General features: G+C 37.0%; 2 protein-coding genes across 6 annotated transcripts; one reads left to right on the plus strand and one right to left on the minus strand.

Moving 5' to 3' along the window:
- Positions 1–456: 456 nt before the first annotated feature.
- LOC121859934 (translin-associated protein X-like) lies at positions 457–7,777 on the minus strand. 4 transcript variants are annotated; one of them, XM_042356898.1, is made up of 4 exons: positions 7,741–7,777; positions 5,520–5,751; positions 5,149–5,288; positions 457–3,286 (listed from the first exon to the last, which is right to left on the minus strand). In XM_042356898.1, the coding sequence occupies exons 2-4, from the start codon at positions 5,732–5,734 to the stop codon at positions 2,817–2,819; spliced, it is 825 nt and encodes a 274-aa protein (XP_042212832.1). In that variant the 5' UTR covers positions 5,735–5,751; positions 7,741–7,777; the 3' UTR covers positions 457–2,816. The 4 variants fall into 4 exon arrangements, with proteins under 4 accessions (XP_042212832.1, XP_042212831.1, XP_042212830.1 ...); XM_042356897.1 differs by lacking the exon at positions 7,741–7,777 and adding an exon at positions 6,954–7,081 and having other exon boundaries at positions 458–3,286; XM_042356896.1 differs by lacking the exon at positions 7,741–7,777 and adding an exon at positions 7,093–7,368 and having other exon boundaries at positions 460–3,286; positions 5,520–5,748.
- A 356-nt stretch (positions 7,778–8,133) lies between these two features.
- LOC121859933 (N-glycosylase/DNA lyase-like) lies at positions 8,134–23,257 on the plus strand. 2 transcript variants are annotated; one of them, XM_042356894.1, is made up of 6 exons: positions 8,134–8,555; positions 12,636–13,109; positions 14,101–14,250; positions 15,823–15,955; positions 17,972–18,166; positions 22,992–23,257. In XM_042356894.1, exons 1-6 carry the CDS (start codon positions 8,467–8,469, stop codon positions 23,085–23,087), a joined length of 1,137 nt encoding a protein of 378 aa, XP_042212828.1. In that variant the 5' UTR covers positions 8,134–8,466; the 3' UTR covers positions 23,088–23,257. The 2 variants fall into 2 exon arrangements, with proteins under 2 accessions (XP_042212828.1, XP_042212826.1); XM_042356892.1 differs by lacking the exon at positions 8,134–8,555 and adding an exon at positions 10,243–11,121.
- The last annotated feature ends 1,431 nt before the right edge of the window (positions 23,258–24,688 follow it).

The following is a 24,688-nucleotide window of genomic DNA, read 5'->3' on the forward strand; positions in this document are numbered from 1 at the left end:
TGCTCAGTGGAGGAAGCATCTTGTTTGAGACTCTTGAACATAAACTATTTTTACAGTACAATTATTGGTCATTCTGAAATTTATTTTACATATTGACAATATATAGTGCAGTGCAGTGTTGATTTAAAGAAAATAATCTTGAATTACACCTAGTGAACTTAAAATTTTATGTGTGAAATGGCGGCATGAAGCATGGGGTGACTTCTCTTCTCCCTTCTCCTCCACCCCCACGTCTAATTCCCATCATCATCATCATCATCAACCAGGAGCCTTCTACATGCACACCTCAAAGTAAGTGTACTTTACTGCATTAATTTTAGTTTGTATGTAATTTTTGGTGAGCTGGAACCAATTAACCCAAAATCTCATTGAAACAATGGTTTCGGTTAAAGAACGACCTTCTGGAACGAATTGTGTTCGTTAACCGAGGGACCACTACAGTAATTGTACTTCATATGAAGCATTACATAAGACAATGAAAGTCTGTCATGGTACTGTACCAGGATCCCCTGGCCTGACTTAAGAGAATGGTAAGGACGAGAAACCTGCTTTGTCATTATCCTACTGAAATTTCAGTTGGTAGAAATCTGCCAATATTGGGCATAAGGCAATGACTAGTGGGTCAAAGTGTCCCTCACACCAGTGGCTAATCAGTATAGCCTTGAGATGCTGCCTTCCAATGAGCATCCAATATGAGCCTCTGCCATGTAGTTTATTGTTTACAGAATCTCATACTAGTTATTGTACTCCCCTCTGGTGTTTATTTTGTTTAATATTTGTGAATTGGGAGTTCCTCAGATATATGTCTTGATGATCAGCCAGTTATGTCTAGATATTCATGTAAGTGTAGGAGGAATATAGAGTACTGATTTGGTTTGACAGCAAAGAGAAAAAGGAACAGAGGTGAGGAATACAGTACTACATTAGTTGCAAAACTAAACAGCCTTTATATGTTTGTGGCGACTTCAGTATTTTAGGAATGGACAAGATTAAGGTTATTTTTGACAAGTAAATATGGTAGAAGCCTTGTGGGAAACATGAAAACCTATCCATTGCAGATTAGCTTAGTGTGTTGGATTTGCTCTTCTGTAGTGTCTGAACTACCCACTTGAGTTACTGAAACAAAACTTTTTTTTCTCAACAAAATGTCAAAATTCAGATACTGTACTATGAATAATCCGGGCTGTACTTGTAAAATAAAACAACTTGAGAGTATCAAGCTTTATAGCTATCTATCTAACAAGGAAGGCCAACGCAGCATCAGCACCTCAAGTGCCGCTCTCCAGTTTTTTGTAAGTAGAATTTTTATTAAAGTACCCTACTTTTTTTTTTTTTTACTTTTTATGAAATTTCTGTTCTGTTAATATTGTACGACCTTAAACATATACTCAGTGTCACGTATTTATTATTGTTCCCTCATAATAAACAAGGACAAGGGTACCTATGTGATTAAAAAATAAATCTTTTGACTAAATGTGGACTTATAAAGTTGTTGGAGTTATTTTTGTATGTTTTGGGGGGATTTTGTTATTGATTGTTATGCACCTCTGATTATGTAGTGAATGTCAATAGGAAAGTAAGTCTCATGACAGACTATTTTTCAGGACTATAAAACTTCATTTGTGTGATGCCTGTACAGTACTGTTATTTTACTGCACTTGGATGTGGAGGGAGTGACACAATTTTTTTTACACAGTACAGGTATTTCCTCATTAACAATCATCCATTTTACGATAATCCATGTTAATGTTGATGAGGTTTTTTTTTTAACACCCTCTTGCGATTTATGTTAGGCAAAATCCATGTTAACGATAGTTATCGTTAGGTTAAATTCACTGACACAGAATGTATAAACACTGGGGAAGCCCATATTTCCCTTCACTTGTTAAATCCAAATAGCCAATTTGCGCAGAAACTGCTTTTCCATCCTCCGCACAGCTTCATGGCCACCATGCGAACTACAGTCCCACACTTTCTTTCAGTGCCATTGCATCTGTCCTCACTCATGTAACATTATCGTTAGTCATCATTGTGTAACCCATGTGATAACTGATACTTTGCCGTTATTGGTGAAATGAAAACATTATCCTTCAGATTTTGCTCTTTTGGTGACTGAAGTGATTTTGCTTTGTCTTGATAAGTGTAGTGATCCATGTAAGTTTGAAAATGGCTAGCTCCATCAACAAGAGTTCCCATAGCCTCAGAGGTGCCATATGATGACCAGGCTTGTTATTATTAATGTGGTGAGTTTTTTTTTTTTTAATTAGTGTAGGATCGTTTTTTTTCTGTTTATCACACAAGCTAGGAACATATACCATTGTTTGTGTCACACAGGTCAGGAACATATACCATTGATTGTGACACAGGCTAGGAACATATCCTGTACCATCAAAACTCAGGTTAAAAGGCCCACAACCCTATTGTACATTAGGGAATACTTGTACTGTAATTTCCACTGTTCCAGAGCATCCAATACAATGATGAAGCCAGTAAAGTGATGTATCAACCATTTCAATACCCTTCCCTTTCCATGTAACTTTGATTACTGTACAACCATGCAGTACATCATTTGCCAAGTGCCAGTGTAGTGTATGGTAGATGTTAATTTATTTATCTTCACTGGTAAAAGGATTTAAATAAGATGACCATTGCAAATAATAAATTATTTATAAAATGAGACTACCTTTTCATTAGATAAGATCAACACAAATCCGTGAACTACAGTACAGTACTATAGTTTCAAATAACAGAATAGAAAAAATAATAAATATAATCTGATAAATGTCTTGTGTTCTATAAATCATATAGCCATCAAATTACATAAAAGAAACATTTTGGTCATCTGCATCATACATAGCAAAAACATCACCAAGCATTTCTGCAGGGACCTCTGACTTTCTCAACTGCAGTGAGTAACAAGCCTCTTCCACTTTATGTAAGCTGGATCTAAAAACCATCATCTTGTGGTAAAGTTCCTTGACTGGAATATACCCTAGGGACAAGAATCCTCCATGCATTCTTTTCAGAACATCACAGATTTTGTAACACATTTCAAAGTCTCCCGTACTCACACATTTGATACAAAATCGCATGAGTTCTCCAGTTAGGTCAGCAATACCGAGAATATATTCCTTGGGCTGCACAAGAACATTGAGGGGCACTAAATCTGTCTGGTCTTCCTTTTGGCTACCAAAGGTCAATCGACTCTTAACAGCATTGTGACTGATGAGGGTCTCTGTGAGCAGGAAGAAGTGGAAGGAAAGAGCTTCTATGTATTCCTGGATACCTAAAAATATAAATAAATCATTAATACACATGGTAAACCTTTATGTTGTTATATTTCTCTAATACAACATGAAATAACCAAACATCACAAGATTGATCCATTTGTTTGGATAGATATAATAGAGAGAATGGATAAGACCAATTGAGTCGAGATGCAAGAGTAAATGTAGGGAGAGGAGGGCCAGGCCAAGAATGACATGGGGTGTAAGAAAGAAATGACCAGAAGTAAAAACCTTGATGAGAGAGGATGCAAAAGATCGTGTAGCATTAAGTGCTGTAATTACGGCTAACCTAAGCAAGCGTGGAAAATGGTCATAAAATGTGAATCAATACGACTTCATGAGTAAAAGGGTAACTTTTTTGTGATGCCTAGTTTTTAAACCAATTCATCGTGAATTGGCATTAGAATTATCCAGATGATGAATTGAACCTTGTACGTACAGTCTATGGAATGGCTTAAAAAGTTTCACATATGCCACCCAATTTAAAATAATTAGGTCAAACCTTTACTATTAATTATAGTACAATAAACCACTGGTAGTAGGTAATAGGCAGCTACCAAACAGGGAGGTACTACCGCCTGGGGAAGATATTGGAAGCATAATGTGCTGTCTAATGGTAGACCCTGCTGCCATATGGCATCACGAAAATTGTGACCAAGTCCCAGGTTGCTGATCTGTCTTACTGCCTCATTTACACACAATTGTAGGGTCTCAATTGTTTCTCTTACATGACAACACAACATACATATAGCTTTTCTCACTATTGATTTTTTTTCATTCTTGTATTTCTTTGTATTAATTATTATTATCAGTGTTATTATTATTACCCGGTATTATCATTAATATTTTATTTTACATTTTATTAAAATTTTTATTTACTATGAATTATTATTATTATTACATTTTCGCCTCCTGGGCCCTGATGTGGGTCAGTGACCTGTGCCCGGGAGGGCTAATCCCAGTAAAAAAAAAAAAAAAAAGTAAGTCGTAACACCCAAAAGGCATGATCATCTAGTTGATAGGTCAAGTTCATTTTTTGTCCAAATCCAGTTCTACACTTAAACATGTAAAGTGCTACAATTTCCAGTGTGTGTGTGGATGATCATCTAATGATGTCTAGTTGATGTACATTCCTGAAAACTAGACCACTGTGACCTTTTATTGTGGATTTTACACAAATGCATCATGGTACAATCATCAAACTTCATAGGCATGTTCATCTAATGATATCTTTCCCCTTTTAAAATCAGGTCACTGTAAGTAAACATACATATAGGTTGGAAACTTTAAACCATGATGTATCTTTAAAGGAGTGACTGCTTTGGTAAACTATGGATCTGAAAGTCAAGAAGAGTTCATTGTCATCATCACCATTTTATGAAAATTTTCTACACTTTTGTGGGTTAGCTGTGATTCCCTGATGGCACCTCTATGCTGCACAGTCTCTTGCAGCCTCTCTCACCAGGCTCTTAACTCTGAGGTAACTTTTATAATTTCTACTGTTGACATTCTTGGCCTATGCCTAGCTTTCATTCCCCTACATTCAAACTCATTCATCTCTTGACCCAAATGGTCTCCACCAATCTTTCCACATGTCCAAACCAACTCTGCCTATTTCTACACAAAATCTCCACAATACCCAGCAGCACTCCTGGCTTGAGTCCTATCGTTCCATCTCACCATTCTCATTTATGCTCACTCATCTTTAACTGCCATACAACATCACATTTCTCATGCTGGATGTATACATTTTTCTTTTCACATGAAAAGGTCCTCTTGCTGTCAATAAAGGCAACAGCTAGGAGTACTATAATATGTGTAGGATCTGGTCAAGAATGCAAATTAATATGAAGACAGTTACCTGAAGTGAATGCATTGACAAACTGGTGAGGATCCTCATCCCTGAGTTCCATAGCAATGTGCTTCAATAGTGTTTGTTCAATATCTCGCAAATCATTAGCTGCAGAGGTTAGTAAATTTTCTTTTTCTTCTTCTCCTAACCTGAAGTAATCAACAGAGAAATTAGCTATATATTTACCGAGTATATATATATATTGAAGCATTTAAGAAATGTGACTGGGTTAAGATACTAAGAATGTTACTGTAATTTCATATAGAACAGTAAAAGAAACAAGGAGATCTAACCATATCAACAACATGACCTCCACAAAGAATACAAAAATAATGTACAAATATAATAGTTGCAGCAACCAATAAATCATAATGACCCACCCAGGAATTCTCTGTAATGAGAAGATAACTCTCTTGCTACGGACTGTTACATCTCTGCTTGTCTTATATATTCTCTCGTATTTATCATTCTTCTCATCTAGCATCTTGGAGTATCCCCGAAACAGTGTCATGAGTGGAGTGTCCCGGCTGGTGTCAGGAGGTTCCTTGGCATTCCTTCGTCCTTGTTCACCAGTGGGCAGTCGAACCTCAGTCATGGTTATTTCTGATGCTACTGCAATTATTTGTCTATTAATATTACCAGTATTATCACCTTTCACCATTTTATGCCCATTTTCCACACTAATGTGGGTTAGTCTATATGCTGGTGATGCCCATATTCACTAAAATTAACAATGACTATGGACTTAGCCCTTAAACTTATCTTTAATTATGAGAAAACTAAAAGGAAAAAAAATAAAAAAATTTCAATTCCTCCACCCAATTTGGATTATTCTTGAGATAAGAAATGAGTTTCCTTCTATAAAGATTTTACATTAGGTAGCTGGTTAATCTATACCCCTGTCCTATGCTATTATAAAATGTAGCACAGGTGAATCACCGCTATACACACAATGTGGGTGCGCAAGGGTATTTTTCATGGCCGATTATTATTTTAGGTAATTATTCGTTTTAGCACACACTCAAATTTTTTCACGATATGTTTGTTTTATGGTGTATTTTGATTTGTTTTGTTCTGATCTGACCTTGATCGAAAACGGCTATTTTCCATCAAAAACATAGGTGAGATCTGAAGAAAATGAGTCCAAATATATCAGAAACCAAACATCTAGAGTTCTAGACCCCTAACTTTCACTAAATTAACCTACCTTAACCTAACCTTACCTCGCCCCTGCAGGGGGCCCTAACGCCTATGGCCTCAGAAAACTCGCAATGGGACAAGAAATGACGGGTGGAGATTTATTTATCTACAGTATTCTCTTAGGTGTTCCTCACTTGTGCGACTTTTCTGAAAGAAACATGTTTCCAAGAAGGTTCAAGGGTTGAGGAATGTATATATGAGGTAGAAATTACCTAAAAATAAGTGCTTCTATGCAATTTGAAGATGTGCTAAACCAAATAATAACCTTATTTTATTATAATGCTTTTAAATGAAAAAAATAAACACATGAAAGTCATGATGTATTTGGGTAATTCATGTTGCATGGAATGAACCACCAAGCATCAGATGCAATCACCCAAATACAGATATTCATTGGTATTTTTCTGTTTGTATTAACTGTAAAATACATAAAACGATAATAGTGGAAAAATTTTACGAAATCAAACAACTTCTGGTGGTGTCCTCAGACATTACGAAGTGTTTTGACATGAATCGCTCAAATATAACATGAATATTTGTCAATTTTTAATTTAGAAACACTTAGAATTACAAAACTACAAATAAAAGCAGAGAACACACCACTGTCCACCTACAGTATTTTAAGGCGATTAGTGCTGCCGTTGTAGCACCTTAACTACTGTTGGCTAACGTAAATCCCATAAGGATATCTTTATTTACCATATCTTATAAACTACCAGGCATGCACATGGATCAACTACACTAAACTGGCACCTTAAAATGACAAAAAAATTGTAGAGGATGTATTGTGGACGTCCTGACAACAACCAATCTACAGTATATCGTCTGTGTTTGTTTACAAGGAATAATATAAGGAACTTGTGTAGATGGCGCTGGTGAGTCCTGGCTGTCTGTTGACATATTTTGCGCGGCACAGCCTTCACTTGGGCTGGGGGGCGTGGCGATGGTTCATAATGCCGGTGTAGCAGTTAAATAAGTACATGGAGTGTGTTAAGTACTACCTAAGAAATAACACCCATCGGCCAGGCAAGTAAATCACTGCGTGCGCGTGATCCAGGTTGGCAAATTCATTTTTACATAATTTGAGTTGGCAACGTTGTCACTTCGCTAGAGTGCAGTCCTGGTACCGTTGTTCAAACTTGTCTAGATTCTGGCCATTGTAGACAATATAGACAGCACTTCTCTACTGCCTTCGAAGAGGATAAGATAAGAATGTGTCATGGCTGAGGGTTTTAGATAAAACAATATTTACTTTTACTTTTATCCTCTTCACTACTGCAATAATAGCTGATTGTTCTATTAATAATTCTGAAGCGATTGTCAAAAACCAATTTAATAATTTTTGAGTTTGTTAGACATAATCCAGCATCACATTATTCCTAAAATAACATTTTAACGTACCTGTGTAGCCGATAGTGTGCGTGCCACTCTCCAGTACCTCCTGAGATGTTCTCTAATGCATCAACGTTTTTAACACGGCTATATATATATATATATATATATATATATATATATATATATATATATATATATATATATATATATATATATATATATATATATATAACAGTATGACAAGGTTAAATAAATTACAGATTATAATAAATAGTACGTGGTACATCAGTGATAAAATCAATTAAATTCCTACCTGGACCATCCTTACTTTTCCTGATCCTTTGGAAATATATGAAAAACAACCTCTGGATAATAATGTTATTGTTGGCCTGTATAGGGGCGAGCGACACACGGGTCATGTAACAGCTTCCCTGTTGTTGTTTAAACTAATAATATTATTATAATTGAATAGAATAATCCATATAATTTTAATTATTATTATTATTTATTGTGTAGGACTCTTAATAGACCTGAAAATATTACATTCAAAGTGTGGTGGGTCGTGACAAATGAAGCTGGTGAACGGTTACGGCAGCAGCAGTCGACAGATGGAGAGTGGGTTTGTTGTGAAGGAGCTGAGAATCCTGAGATATTTGAACTCTGATGTGAGGGAGCTGAGAATCGAGAGAATTTAAATAACTTGATTCACATTCTGTACCAAGCAAGGAAAGGGTTCTGCTACAAGTATTGCAGAGTTCTTAATACTGTACAGTAACACCGAAGTAGAGTATTATGTCCGCTGCCTCAAGAATATTTAGATTGGCTTGTCCAAAGTCAGAACTCCGTCTTGATATTACTCTGCAGTGTGGACAGTCATTTAGGTAAGTTTATGTGCAGTTAATTTATAGGGCGCCAAGCTAACTTGAACACGACCAACCAACCTTACTACTGTAACTTACCATTGTTACCAATGTGACTTACCTTTTACTTTTATCCTCCTCACCACTGATCGGCTCGTTAGCCGCTTGGTCATATGTCTGTTACACACTGTTGGCAAGTACTGGGCATGCACCGGCTCCTGATTGTATATGAACCTGCTCCAGTGTTGATCAAGTCTGGTCTTGGAAGAGCTCACACTCGTTGCTGTCACAACACTCTGGCAGGTTGTTCCACGAGTTCACAACTCTCACTCCGAAAAGTTAGCCCTCACAGTTTTCTGGACTTGTGGCTTCTTCAACCTTGAGCTTGTGGGGCGTGCGTCCGCCAGCTCCAGGTAAGAACACTCGGCTGAGTAGTGTCCTTTAAGATGTTTATACACCTCAATTAGGTCCCCCCCTTGTTCGTCTATTGTATAAGCTAGGCCATTACAGGAGCTCTAATCTCTCTGGATAGCTGAGGTGCCGAAGTGCAGGCACCAGTCTGATGGCTCTCCATTGATCATTTTCAATCAGCTGACAGTCCCTGGCATATCTCAGGGACCAGACTGGGTGACAGTACTCCAGGCGGGGAAGCATCTCGCTCTTGAAGATCGTTACGGGGGACGGACCGTCTAGATATCCGAACCACCTTCTTTCAAGACCTAATAATTTAGTTGCTTGGTTCACCTTCTCACAATGGCCCAAGAACTTCAGTTCATTGTCAACATACACTCCTAGGTCTTTTTCGAATTCAGTCTCAATTATTGTAGTTTCTTCGTTCCCTTTGGGACATATGATATGCCTCCTTGCCGTTGGTACGTCCCAGGTGCATCTTCTTACACTTAGGGACATTGAATCTTAGCAGCCATTTCCTCGACCATTCTTGAAGCTCACAGAGATCTTTTTGCAGCTCTTCACAGTCTGCTTGGTTCTTAATTTCCTGAAATAACTTGGCATCGTCTGCAAATATTTGTATGGAGGAGTGTATAGCTTCTGACATGTCGGTTATAAAGCACACAAACAACAGCGGGCCCAACACACTTCCTTGTGATACCCTCTTGTCACCGGTACACATGACGATTTCGTGCCTTTAATCACCACACACTGCTTGCGATCATAGAGAAAGTCTCCAGTCCGTGCTAGGACACTTCACCAAATCCCGTACTCTTCCAGTTTAATTTTCAACCTTTCATAGGGTATGCTGTCAAAAGCCTTGGCAAAATCTAGATATATATTGCCAGCTTGTTCCAGAATTCAGTTCCAGACATCCAGTACAATGAGTAATTGTGTTGAGCAGGAGCGTCCTGGTATAAAACTGTGTTGGCAATCCTTTACAAGGTTGTTTCATAGTAGATGTTCCATCATGGCATCTTTTATAATGCTCACTTTACATACTATGCTGGTCAGGCTCACTGGTCAATATTCGTGGAATGTCGATCGCCCTTCTTGAAAATAGGACTCACATAAGCCATTTTCCAATCACTGGGGACCTTTTGCTCATCCAGGCATTTACAGAACAGGATCTTCAGGGGCTCAACAAGCTCGTTGCACAACTCTCTTAGCACTCTGGGATGCACCATGTTAGGGCCGGGACTCTTATGAACCTTAGTTTTGAAGATTTATTTCTTATAACTTCTGAGAACACAATGTGGGTCAGCAGGAAGATTGTTCTCATCCTCCCTTGTGAACACCGAGGAAAAGAAATTGCTTCCTCTTTGTCTTGGTCAGAATATGCTTAACTACCATCTTCAAGCCCCAGGTCCGATACTCTTACTCGCGTTTTTAATTTTGACTTTGCCTAGCGATAAAATACCTTTGGGTCTGAGTTGACCTCGCTTGCAATAATCTCTGGAACTCATTTTCAGCTTTTCTACACTCTGACTTTGCTTGGTTCTTGGATCTGGCATACATCCTCCTGTCCTGTTCATCGTTTGACCCAACCAACCTTACCAATGTAACTTACCATAGTTACCAATGTGACTTACCAAACCAACCTTACCAATGTTACTTACCATAGTTTCCAATGTGACTTACCAATGTTCTTTTATGGATAGTCGATAAATAGGAATATTTGGTTGACAACAAAATGGAAATTTTAAGTTGTTTACCCTCGTCTTAAATCTTATCATTATGTTCTTATGTACTGTACAATATACAGTAGGTGCTTAAGCAAGTTAACAGACCACATCAAAACCCGCTTAGGTATTAAGCAATTCAAAGCTAAAACAAAGAAATACATAACAGATGAAGCTGCCAACACCAGCTAAGTTCCTACTACAGGGTAATGCTATTTTACTGTGAGTGCGCTCTGATTGGCTAAATACTTTCTGTTTAAGATAACGGGGGTGGGACCGCCCCCCAGCTAGGAAGTTAGGCAAGGCTAGGTAGGTTTCTTTGGTTGGTTAGGTCAGGTTCTAGTAAATGTTGCCTCTTTTATAATGATAAGAACATGTGGAAAAAAAAAAAAAAAATCGAGCTTGTTGTTTGCGCAGTTATACCATGACACTTCAACAAATCTGCTTTCATCAAAGTAAGTATTTTCTGATTACAGTAATATGGTGGGAGGGGGGCGTTACCTAATATTCTAATGCAACTTCTATACCCCCGTGTGTAAACCTAACCTAACCCAACAAGAATAAAAGCAAAAAACAACGGAACCTAAAGAAAAAGAAAATCTGAAATAAAAAATTTATTTTCTGTCGAAATCACGAATAAGTGCATCTGCACGAATATCACATGACATAAACACTTCCTCTGATTGGCTGAATATGAAGGAAACAATGTACCAGTATATGTGTATGCCTTTGAACTTTTATTCTTGTAAGTGAAAATAACTCATAACCTATAAATTTCCGACAAATGCTTTCGAGTAAAGCCTGAGGCCCTACCCAACTTACCTTACCTTACCTTGCGTGAATTGGGTGTTAATACGGAAAACTGCCAATTAACGAACAAACCCACATGTTTGTCACAATACATGAATGTATTTTGAATACATTATATTTCACAAGTTATAAGGACCTGTTGATATAAGTACTGTATCATATCTTCAGTTAGTTAATCATAATTACAGTATACTGTACTAACAAATTCTGATTGTGGTTCTCAGTAATACATTAATATATTTAGATATAACTATGGTTGTACTAAGATAATAGTAAATAATATGTTCTCACATGACTAAAGATACATAAAATGATATACGTGTTGGTGAGTAGGATATATGGTCAAAGATTTTGACTTTATAATATCCTTCAGCAAAAAAAAAGACAATAGGAATAGCTGGACAATTAATCGGAACAAACAATTTCCTATAAAAGTAAAGGTACTGTATTGAAGTTGACCAATATGCACATGAAATACAGGCAAAACTGATGTTACATTTTTCCCATATTTGTGACTTCCGAAATATAGACAAGTCACATGACAAAATAGTGTGAAATAAAATGTCTAATGAACTAGAAGAACTCCCAGGTGAAAGAGAAGTTGAGTCCTACCTCTTTCATTAGGAGTTGTAGTGCTCATTATTCCACATAATTATTCTAAGTACAGTTCCTCCCCGACTTACGACGGGGTTAGGGACCCAAATCCAGGTCGTAAGTCGAAAATGCTTTAATAATACATAGAAAATCTAAAATGGGTGTCCCTTTTTCTTCTCAGCACCACAAAACTCTCACTTTTAAGCTTGCCAGTCATTTTAAAGTGAATTACAAACGAAAATTTTGTCAGTACACAGCGCAATCACTGACGCTGGGACTCGAAAATACGTAATTTGACAAAATTTTGGTACGACTGAGGCAGGTCGTAAGTGCGGGTGGTCGTAAGTCGAGTCGTTCACCTTGGGTATGAGGGGTCTCTTTGTGCTGAATAAAATCGTTTCATGTTACCAAAATAAAATATACAGCGACTTCCAATTTCATCTGCAATAAAATCTCGTTTGAAGATACAATACAGTATATCGAAGATGTATATCATGCATATAAAGTGGTTCGGTGCAGCAGATTTGCTTTGAACACTAATTATACTATAAATAATTAATTTCAGATGGCGTGAAATAAATCCTGGTAAATGGCGAGGAATCATCGGGAACAGGTTGTGGACGCTCTCTCAAGATGAGTCACACATCAGTTACCAGGTACACACTTCAGTGGATGTGTCCTTGAACCACAAGAAGAAAGAAACTCCTCAGGCAAAAATTACAAAAAAGAAAAAGAAAACCAAGAACCTAAAAACATCTCCAGTACCGGTAACCAATGGATTAAAAAATTACACTGAAACTGAAAGTGATTGTAATGGAAAGGAAGAATCAGATGATATTAGTGAGGAGAAGTTTAAAGCCATGTTGAAGGATTATTTCCAGTTGGATATATCACTGGAGAAGATGTATTTAGTGTGGGCCAAAGCTGATAGTAATTTTGCTACAGTATGTCCTCAGTTTCCTGGTGTACGGATGTTAAATCAAAATCCAGTTGAAAATGTATTTTCATTTATATGTTCATCAAATAACAATATTCAGAGGTAATGTATTTTTAGAATTATTTGCTAACCTTACTGTACATTACACAGTACTGTACAGTATTAAGATATTCTATGAGCATCAGTGCATGTTGTAAAATTAGCTCATGATTAGCCCCTTGTTTACAGAGGGTCTCTTTGTGTTAATTAAAATTGTCTGGCATTAGCCAAACAAAATGATATAAGTGGCATCCAGTAGTGAAGGGTTAAGTAGATACAGTAATCCCTTTCTCTCATGTGAACACTCATTATATAGGCTCTGTAAACAGAAGTGTGTAAGGACTTTGGTTTGGCAAATTTTTGGATTGGGCAGGATTTACCACCTTGGAAGTGTAGTGGACAGCATGATGTTCTAGTGGCCTATGTCAAATCCCAGGGCACACTAAGCCAGTTCCCAGGACATTTATTGTCAAATGGTGGGATATAATATAGTCAGCTAAACTGACAGGTTACTAACATACGCTGTGAGGGGAGATGTAACATATTGGTTTAATATGGTAGCTGTAAAATGGAAGAGCAGAGATTTTTCAGTCTATAGTCAGCAGTGGAGATTTTAAGGAGAAAAGGTAGCTTTCAATATACTTTGTGTGCAAGAAAGTTTTGAAACAGACTATTTAAATTGTTAAATGTAATTGAATGTTTTATACTGTATAGAAAATTCTCAACCCTTGTAGGTTAAGGCAGGAACTGTTATTGACACTGTATGGCTATTATTGTACCTGCACTACAGTAGTAATTACTCTACTGTACTTGAGTTAAGAATACCTTTTGATAATTATATTAGTACTTTTTAAGTGGGTGTTATCAAATATTTTCTTTAGTAAAATTACTGTAATTATAAATCTTGGCACTCCTTTTCATCGAATATTCAGTGATACTCGTAGTTCTTAAAACATTGTGAAATTTTTGGGAAGCCCATTAATTTTTATTAACTCTTTAATGCTTATACTGCATTGCATTTTCACTTCATTACTGTAATTCCCTAAACTTCCAGAATCACCAAGTTAGTTGAGAGGTTGTGTCAGCTGTATGGCTCTCCTCTGTCCACTGTGGATGGCATCACATGGCACTCATTCCCAGATGTTTCATCCCTGGCAGCACCAGGAGTGGAGGAAACACTGAGAGACCAAGGCTTTGGTTACAGGTAACAAGTTCAAGCATATTGACGGTAAATACTGGTACAGTATACAGTACTGTAATATCTTTGTTAGCCGGAATTCCTCAAACCCGGAATTCTCCGATAGTCGGAATTAAAAACAAATTCTCAGAAAATTTTTCCCAAATCCAGAATTTTCTGGACAATTCCGGCTTTGGGAATGATTTTCTGAGGGCTGCTTTTCTGGAAAATTACGAGAACATTTTCCCAATACTTGGAAAATTCCGGAGATGGGAGATTTATTTTTTAGTTTTATTGATTTAAATTTTTTTTTTTTTTTTAAGAGATGAAAATCAGGCGTTTTCAGGAAATTCGGAGAAGATTTTTCCAGTACCCGGAAATTTTGGGGGTTGGGATATTTTATTTTTTTTATTTCTTACCATTCCTATCACCACTGGCATCCTATCAGGTTTTCTATGTGCAAGATGTACACAATGACTGTTCACTAATGGTAGTCTCTTGCCACTGGCCAGTACATTATAAGCTGGTTTTCCTCTATGCACAAACTTGTGTGTCAGTTATCCCTTCGTTATTATCTGGGCTTATTAGGCAACTCGCACTTCTTCCTGTGTATCACTGCCATGTCCCTCTAGTCTTGTCATTACTCTTGTCTTCCATATTATATTTTCTTCTCATTCACTATCATGATCCTTAGGGCAGTTGGCTAATTCTCTTGCTTCCTCCTTAGCCTAACCACATTGTTTGGAAAAACTGCCATATTCAACTTCTTCACAAGACCTCCGAATTCCTGTTGTATTGTGTGTTTTCCCATTTTCAACCTCTTCTGATTGACTCTCAGGGACTCCATACATATTTTTGTTCTTCATAAACTCAAGATGATCCTTGAGTTTCTTCACACTCTCCCACAGGTTCCCTAACTGCAGCATGCCTTGCTCTGATCTTACATCACTGGTCCCCTGTGTTGTAGGATCCTGCCACAACCTGAGTGTAGGTTTTGTTGAATAATGAATAATGTCTCCATTTTATCAACTCTTTCTTAGGAATGTTTCTCTGAGATGGTGTGGACATGTGGAATGGTAGCCTGGAAATGGTGTTGAGATGTGAAATACATGTACAGTAGTTGGTAGGCTAACAAAAAATACATTATGATATTGCAATTATAGGTAGGAAAAGGATATATCACCTTTGTCATTTAGGACAAGGATTGATTAAGAAAGAATAAAGCAATTAATGTGTAGGACTATGTCAGGATGTTATCTGAGGATTGACAGGAAACTTTGCATATTGGGAAATACAGTACAGTAGTCTTGAAGGAAGTTGGATAGGTAAATGGAGGTCTAAAGATTCATGTCAATACCAGTGCTGTAACCATAGTAATGTAAATGGATGTACTGTATTGTATATGAATAGGTAGTGAAGGCTCAATGCTCTTGGTAGTTGCCATCTAGTAGGGGCAGTAGGGTTGATAGAGATAAATATTAATTTTTTAATAAACTCAGTGTATGCAATATCGGTACTAATCATTGAAACACATTTTGAGCTATGACTATGACACATGGCATCTTTCAGGTAGATATAGTTGTGTTTTGTTGTTTCCAGAGCCAAGTATATACACAAGTCGGCACAGATGATCATGGAAGAAGGAGGTGATGCTTGGCTCCACTCCTTAAGGTCACTTCCTTACCAAGAGTGTCACTCACAACTTATGCGTCTCCAGGGCATCGGTGCTAAAGTAAGACAGTGTTTTGCACAAGTTCTTATGGCATAAAATAATACTGACCTGGAAGTGATCCACAATTTTTCTCTCTTCATCTTTAACACATTACAACTTTCAGGATCTGAGTAGCCTCAAGAAAAATAATTTCTGTTTTTTATAAAATATGTACAGTATACAGTACATAGTCTCTTCCATTACTATATTTTTATTGTTTAAAGTAAAATTCAGGTGGACATATCACAGGTAATTATATTATATCATCTTTATTAATTTTGTAAACCTCTTTGCCATTAGCGATTATCAAACTCCTCTTTGCTCTTATTGCACTGTTGAATACAGTAAGCTAAGTAGCCCTTACCTTAATTCTTTACACCTCCTTCATAATCTGAAGCTGTAAAAGTGTTAATTCATCCATGCATTACATATTTTCATGCTTGATGGTAAATTCTATGCCCAGTTACACTTTACACTCAGTCCTCGACTTAAGACGGGGTTAGGGACCGACGACCAAGTCGTAAGTTGAAAATGCGAAAATAATACATAGAAAATCTAAAATGAAATACGGTACAGTAAAAGTAATCAATAATGAAAAATGAATAAAGTGTGACTGTGCACTTACCTTTAATGTAGTCAACTGAATGCACACGGGGCCTCAATAATTTTTTAAATAAACATGGAGACTACTGAAGAACATCAAGGACTACAACATCTGTGATGCAGTGTTCAACCTCAAGGCAGCCTGGGAAAAGATTACCAAGATGACACTTATGAAGCTGTGTTACTGCAGGAGGATGAGGACTTTGAGGGTTTTGAAGTGGAAGAGGCCTACACTCTTTTCTGTGATAGTGGTGACACTGCTATGACTGAGAATGGTGTGGATGAGTGGATGCCAACAATCCTAGTTAAGGTGCTCTCACCCAGGAGGAAATAGCAGTTGGTGTTGTCAGGTTCTATGAAGAAAAACTGAAGAGGCAAGGGCATACCTGGATGGCCTCCTAAATTTTACAGCCACCACTGATATCCTCCGCTTCCTCCCCTTTTACCAGAATCTTCGGGAGGTGAGAGCAGTTTCTATAGATGAACTGCAGAAGAGAACCAAGATGAAAGAGCATAAGAATAGGGACTACTTCCCCAAGATCCCCAATCCAGTCCCCAGGTGTCCTCGGGCTGTCTGCTACGGCAGCTTGCCTAGTACCAGTGGTGACAGTGTTTCTGGCCCCAGCTCACAACCCTCAACATAGAGATTGCACATCTATCACCTTTATCACCACCACCACCCAGCACTTTGTCGGTGGTGGAAAACCTTTGTTTCAATCCTGATTTGCCTCTCCATAGAGGGAGAGGAGAGTGACAGTTGGCAACACCTGCTACAGTAGATGGTACAGGACAAAGCAGGCCATCCTGTATCATCATATCACCATTTGACCTGCCTGCATCACAAGCTTGAGATGACAGCATCTGCTGGTGCATACACTATACAGTACGAGTATATAGTACTGTAGTATATTTTGTTAATTTACAATATATTGAATGTGTACAGTGGTATTTGCATAAATAAATACAGCTCTGTGTCTGTCTGGCGAGATGTGTAGGTTAGACTCTCGGAAAACTTTCCCCTGTACTGTACTTTACTCGGATAATTCCAGGAATGTACTGTACACCAATTATTTCAGCTAACGTGGAGATTATGGCATCTACCATTTTCTGAAAGATGTAAACCACAGCAGATACAGTACATTTAGTTTCTAATTTTGAGGTAACTTTTGCATACCGGTATCTCATTTCTCCAATAGTGACCATGACTGTAGATATGCCACAGCATTATCAATAGCTTTTCACACTTTCATCTGGGTAAAGAACAAGAGCATTACAGTACAAATAGATGCAAAAAATTTGCTTGTTTAAGGTTACTTATTGTTTGAGAAAACTGGACAAATCTCTGTGTTTGAGAATCAGAAATGGTATACAGTACAGTACTGTAGTAGGTTAAATGAATCCGGTTGAGATAATCTGTTACTTTTTGTTTTGCAGGTGAGTGACTGCATCTGCCTCATGTCCATGGGTCACTTGGGTGCAATTCCTGTAGATACTCATGTGTTCCAAATAGCTGCCAGGGACTACCTGCCACACTTGCGCTCCTGTAAGACTGTAACTGACAAGGTCTACCGGGAGATTGCAGATCACTTTCGCTGTGTATTTGGAGAATATGCTGGCTGGGCTCATTCTGTAAGATGGTTACTTTGTATTGTTTTGTATCTCTCTAACAATATTATTTCATTTCTAACAATATGGGATGGGATTTAAAACACAATTACACTGTACAGTGGGGTATGCTATAACGAATCTAATTGGTTCTAGAACCTTGTTCGTTATAGCATTCGTTTGTTATAGGATTAATCCGTTCCAGGCCCCCAAATACAACCACTTAACACTGAAAAATATAATATAAAATTGTAAAAATTGTAAAAAAGTGCATAAATATGCATCTAAACCCCTGAAATAAAGAATATCATTAATATTTGTAATAATAAAACAATAAATTAGAAAAAAAAATTTTAAATTATGTTGGTTGTAGGAGTTTCGTTCGTTATAGCATTCTCAATTTTATAGGTAAAACCGTTCGTTATAGGAATATTCGTAGTAGGATCCGTTCGTTATAGCATACCCCACTGTATACAGTTCACACCTTAAATGTTTCTGAAGTCAAGCCCACATTAAAAACGCAAAACTTTTATAATGTGGAAGACAATTTTGATTTCCGTTAAAGTTAATATTCATGTTACTGTAAACCTTTCCAAGTATTATGTATATTAATTGGTTTATAAGATTGTAGAGTGGTTACTTTTGTTCATTTTATTGTAACAAAACAAGAGAATATAGTGGTATTATCCAGGTGAACTACCAGAGCATTTACTACTAAAGACATTTGCTCTAACGCGATTTATGAATTAGGAACGATATTTGTATAACGCGAACGCTTGTTTGCTATAACGCGATTTTTGCTTACTATTTCTCCAATTTTGTGAATATAGTAAAGAAGAATATCAACAAGAAGCGTTCTGGTGATTGAATTCCCGGTGATGATCGTAAAAGAAAGGATATAACACTTGAAGAGAAGCTCGATTTTATCAACCTCAAAATCACCCTTCTCCCCCATCAAGTAAAGTGTTACATTTACTGTATGATTTCATTATTAGATATGAATGTAACATTTATTTAGACTGTGGTATCCTTTGTGTTAGGCTAACTACTAAATTTTTTCGATTTCGAGTAATCTGCACCTAACCCTATTTTCTCCATAAGCCCTGTTATTTCTATTACGCGATTTTCTATAACACGATATTTTACAAGAACACAATTATCGCGTTATAGCAGAACTACCTGTACTGTAAAAGTAATCAATAATGAAAAATTCATAAAGTGTTACTGTGCACTTACCTTTAATGTAGTCAGCTGAATGCACACGGGGCCTCAATAATTTTTTAATTAAGCTTGGAGACTACATTAATTGGATGAAGCAGAGGAGGAGACAGGGCCGTCGTATGTCCGGGTTGTCGAAAGTCGAATATGTCGTAAGTCTAGGAGAGACTGTATATAGTTTTCTAAATGTTTTATAGCCCATGGGTCACCAAATGACCTGTGATATCAGTCACTAATTGCCCTCTTGACAGAACCTACCTTTGCTAGAGAGCCCTGACATGTTGAGTAACAGATAACTCATTATCTATGAGTCAAACAGTTAGGTACTGTCCAGTTTTGCTGGAATATACAACTCCTCCCCGACTTACGACCACCCGGACATACGACCACCTCAGTCGCTCCAAAATTTTGTCAAATTACGTATTTTCGAGTCCCAATGTCCGTGATTGTGCTGTGTACTGACAAAATTTTCGTTTGTAATTCACTTTAAAATGGCTGGCAAGCTTAAAAGTGAGAGTTTTGTGGTGCTGAGAAGAAAAAGAGACACCCATTTTAGATTTTCTATGTATTATTTAAGCATTTTCGACTTACGACCTGGATTAGGGTCCCTAACCCCGTCGTAAGTCGGGGAGGAGCTGTATATTAAATTATATATATATATATATATATATATATATATATATATATATATATATATATATATATATATATATATATATATATATATATATATATATATATATATATATATATATATATATATATATATTTATTTGCAGAATGTTCTCCAAAGAGTTCTTTTATCTGAACCCTTCCCATAAATGATCAGGCCCTTAGAGAATAGTTAACTTTCTAACTTATCTGACTGACTTTTGATGGAAGAGTTTAGCATAATGAAACACCTCAGGAGAGGAGCCTTCAGGACAATTTATATAATCAACAACTTTCTTCTTCAGGGTTACCCTAAAGAAGTTTAAGGCTGGAGATTAGGTAGGATCCTCCAATTCGATCACCAGATATCTCTCACAGCCTATCAATAGTTTCAGAAGATTCAACTTTGGAGGAGAATTGGTCCAGCATAGGGCATGTAGTCTGAGCTCATGCTTTTTGATTAGGATACAAACAAAGATCTCGTTGATACTTTGCCACCATTTACCAACTTTTTTTTGTTTATCAAAGAACACCTTCTGATAGCATTTCATAATAAAGAGCTAAAAAAACTATGGAGATACTGTTCCTGGAAAATGTTCTGTATATTGAGAAAAGAGAACATTAATAAATGAACAAATGATCAGCACAAATGTTAATGAGTATTGTATATGTGTTGTACAGTCAATCAGTCAAATTACAGATACTATACCGTCATCATATCTGAGGGTTGGTCCCACAGTCCTCCACTCTAAATGTTTTTGAGCTATTTTTACCAATCCTCCAAGATTTTATCCATTAATATTTCTGCTATTAACTCATCTCTAATTGTATGACTAAAATATCTCATTTTCCTTATTCTATGAACCAAGTATTTCTCTTGAAGTTTTTGCCAATCTTAGTACTTTTTCATTTATTTTCTTGTCAATGTAACTTATTTTTAACATTTGCCAATAACAACACAATTCAAAGGCCTCTATTCTCTTTCTGGTTTCTGCTGAAAGTGTCTATGCTTCTGACCCATGTAACTGTCCTGACCATACATAGTATTTCAGCAGCCTTTTTCTCAGATTGAAGTTAATGTCCCTTTTTATTGGGTCTTGTAGATTGTTAACTGCTCATTTTACTTGCCCTATTCTTATTTTGATTTCTTTTGCACATCTACCATTCCAACAAATGTTAATTTCCAAATACAGTCTCTCCTCGACTTACGACAACCCGGACATACGACGGCCATGGTCGTATAAAATATTTTTCATATTACGTATTTTCGAGTTCCGACATAAGTGATCGCACTGTGTACTGACAATTTTTTTTTTTTGTAATTCCATTTAAAATGGCTGGCAAGCGTACAAGTGAGAGTTCTCGTGGTGCTGAGAAGAAAAAGAGACCCATTTTAGAATTTCTTTGTGTTATTTTCGCCTTTTCGACTTATGACCTGGTCGTCTGGATGGAACCCCATCGTAAGTCGAGGAGAGACTGTAAAAAAAATTTCTACTTGTTTAAGTTCCCTGTTGCCAACCCTAATTTACATTTTAGGATTTATTTCCAATTTGGAAACATCCCTTAGTTTCACCTTTACAGTATTAACACTTAACCTATATTCTTCACCTTTTTCCTCTAATGTTAACCAGTTTTTGTAATGCCTCTTCATTATCTCTGATACGAGCAGTATCATCTGCATAACGTATATTTTATTTTATATTACTTCATCATTAACTTTAATTCCTTCATTGTTACATAGATTTTCTCATTAAGAATAATGAATATGTATTATACAATGTAGGAGATAGAACACAGCCTTTTCTTACTCCCTGTCTAAATTTGAACCAATTAGTTCCAGATAAGTTCATTATTTACTAACGCTGCAGCCTCCGCAGTTTAACGTATTCCTCTGTAAATATGAGGAATGAATAAAAATTATATTAATAAATAAAAGAAAAGAAAAATTACTGCATTGCCATTTGGGAATTGTTTCATTAAGGACACGGGAGCCAGAAGCGTGCTCCCCCTCCTATGATCGTGGGCTAACTCCCGCGTATTTAATATACTGTACAGGTATAGAAAATCAAAATCAAAATGTGTCTCAGCCTGTATTGTGGGGCAAGTGGCTAAGTGTTAAACTGGACAGGTACTGGACGTGTCATTCTAATGGGTTTGTCCTGACACAAACACAACGTAAAGAACTCGAGGCACACCACAGAACTAGTTGCAGTGGTTTAAGGTTCTTTACAAATCATAGCGGTTGAGTGGATACAGTGCTCGCTTCCTGTTCCAGGGTCGGTGGTTTGTTCCCCTGGGCACTCCCAGTTCACCCAGCTGTAAATGGGTACCTAAGTTTACAACTTGGGGAAGTGAAGGCGGTCGAGTGCAGTACCGGCCATGCTGCCTCCTTGTGTACCGAAGGCTTAATATACAGTGTGAGGTAGCCACACTGTCCCTTATGGGCAGTCATGCCTATGTCTGTTCTGTGTGTATATATAAATAAGGTGAACTGAAATTTCAAATGTAATATAATTTATAAAATACCACATGCAGTGAAGGGATCATTAATACAGGGTTGTATGTTATCTAGCAAGCATGTATGATTCACCTTTGAACAACACTGTAGTCCTCTGTTTGGGAACCACTGCATTAAGTAAACAATAAATAACCCAAACCTTCAAGTTTGTTGCTCTAGTTTGGCAAATAACTTTTAAAAAATTAACATAGACCAATAATATCATCCAGTACTAGGATTTCTGAATGCCATGTACAGTAATTAAAACAACTTTAATAAAATTTTAATAGCTATAACACCCTAAGTTCCAGTTCCAGTCGGAACTTGGTATTATGGTTCCGGTGTATCCCTATTGCAGTATGTAAAAATAGGTAATGAGTACTGTAATGATTACTGTGTAGGGTAATTTTTAATGGTCTTTTTCATTAGTTTTAATGTTAATCATAGGATTCCACCTTCTTATAATTTTATTATTTCTCACAGGTTTTGTTTAGTGCTGATTTGAAGAAGTTTGAAACTCTTAAGACTGAGGAGAAGCAAGTGAAGAAGAAACAGAAGACTACAAAGTCCAGAACCTGAAAATGTTGCTCATTCAAGTGTATAATCCATAAGTCAAGTTTTTGTAGGGATACTTTTTTTAATGAAGTTTTAAAATCTATTTTTATGACACATTATACGTTTAATAATTAAGTACCTGAACCTGTTCATATATTTTATGACAATTAATAAATTATGATAATCTCTGTAAATAACCCTTATATTTCCCTGTCAGTCCTGGTTCTTGCTTAGTGTTTCTCTATATATGAATGCAGTATGTCCAATAATAGGATTTTCTCATCTAAAATGTTGTAAGCTATGGAGAGCCTTCACTCACTGCAAACTATGAGCCATATTAATGTTTTGTTAAATTCTCATAAAATAATACTGCCAAAGAACTGTACACTACAGTACTGTGGTTGTGAAACTATGACCTCTCACCAGTGACCTGCTTACTCAGACATTAATGACTGAAAATTTATTTCTCAAAATCCCAGAATCTTAACGTAGTTCTTAATTCAGGTGAGTTATATAATTTCACGCTGTTATCAGCCTTAAAATAGATTATCATCATAGATTTCGTGATTAGTCTGTCATAAAGGCTACCATATTTGAAATAAACTGAATGATACTGTAATGGTAGCTCTGGTGTGATAAGTGTGATACTGTATGGCAGGTTAACATAGGAAGTTAAAGAAAATGACATATGTAGGCTTGATTGAGTTGAAATGAGAATGGTGAGGTGGATTTGCAATGTGACACTGCTAGGTAGGAAACCCTGTTCAGAGATAAGAGGGCAGCTGTGTATTGAGTGTATTAGCAAAGTATTGCATAGAAGTAGGCCAAGATAGTTTGATCATGTGAAAAGACTGGATGAGACCACTGGGTCAAGAGGTGCATGGGAGGAGATCAAGAGGAAGGCAAAGAATGACATAGGGAGAGGTTGTAAGAAATTACATTAGATTGAAGAGGCTGCAAAAGACCATGTGGAGTTGCCTTGTATTGTATTCTTGAGGAAAATAGCCTTAAAATTTGATGATGATTTAGCGTCTCAATTAATTCACCAGATCCTTACATAATAAATAGAAAACACTTACTTTTGACAAGCTGACATCACCAGGCATGACAAGTAGATCTTTGACATGTATTGTATGGCTCGCTATTACAAATGGATGTGTCTATGATGTCCACATATAATATAATACAGTACAGTAAACCCTCGATAACTCGGCACATATGGGGCTCTGTCCTTGCCGAGTTATCCCAAATCCTGACTTATTGAGGCACTTCCTCCCTCCTACAAAAATACAACAGTAAAAAATTATCGACCCATACATGTGTACATGTAACTACTAAATGTGAAAAAGTAACACTTACCAGCACTGCAGGTGAAGAATGAAGCCTCTTAGTAGGTGACACAGATGCATGGTAGGTGACACAGAGGCGTGGTAGGTGACACAGGTGTGGTAGGTGACACAGAGGCGTGGTAGGTGACACAGGCATGGTAGGTGACACAGAGGCATGGTAGGTGATGCAGGTGGCCAAATATGCCAAGATTTTCCCAGACAATTTTATATATCTCAGCATTTCCCGAGTTATACTGTACTATACAGTAATACATTCCGAGATCATATCCATGCCGA

The sequence above is a fragment of the Homarus americanus genome, unplaced genomic scaffold, assembly GCF_018991925.1.
Source record: "Homarus americanus isolate GMGI-L3 unplaced genomic scaffold, GMGI_Hamer_2.0 scaffold34581, whole genome shotgun sequence".
Taxonomy (NCBI): Eukaryota; Metazoa; Arthropoda; class Malacostraca; order Decapoda; family Nephropidae; genus Homarus; species Homarus americanus.

Excerpts from the sequence above, each read along its gene's own strand:
- LOC121859933 (XM_042356892.1), top strand. The coding sequence starts at position 11,030 with ATGATAAGAACATGTGGAAAAAAAAAAAAAAAATCGAGCTTGTTGTTT. Across the intron at positions 11,122-12,635 it reads ACAAATCTGCTTTCATCAAA|ATGGCGTGAAATAAATCCTG; the intron begins GTAAGTATTTTC and ends AATTAATTTCAG. Across the intron at positions 14,251-15,822 it reads GACCAAGGCTTTGGTTACAG|AGCCAAGTATATACACAAGT; the intron begins GTAACAAGTTCA and ends TGTTGTTTCCAG.
- LOC121859934 (XM_042356898.1), bottom strand. The coding sequence starts at position 5,734 with ATGACTGAGGTTCGACTGCCCACTGGTGAACAAGGACGAAGGAATGCC. Across the intron at positions 5,289-5,519 it reads TCATTACAGAGAATTCCTGG|GTTAGGAGAAGAAGAAAAAG; the intron begins GTGGGTCATTAT and ends TGATTACTTCAG. Across the intron at positions 3,287-5,148 it reads TGTCAATGCATTCACTTCAG|GTATCCAGGAATACATAGAA; the intron begins GTAACTGTCTTC and ends TTATATTTTTAG.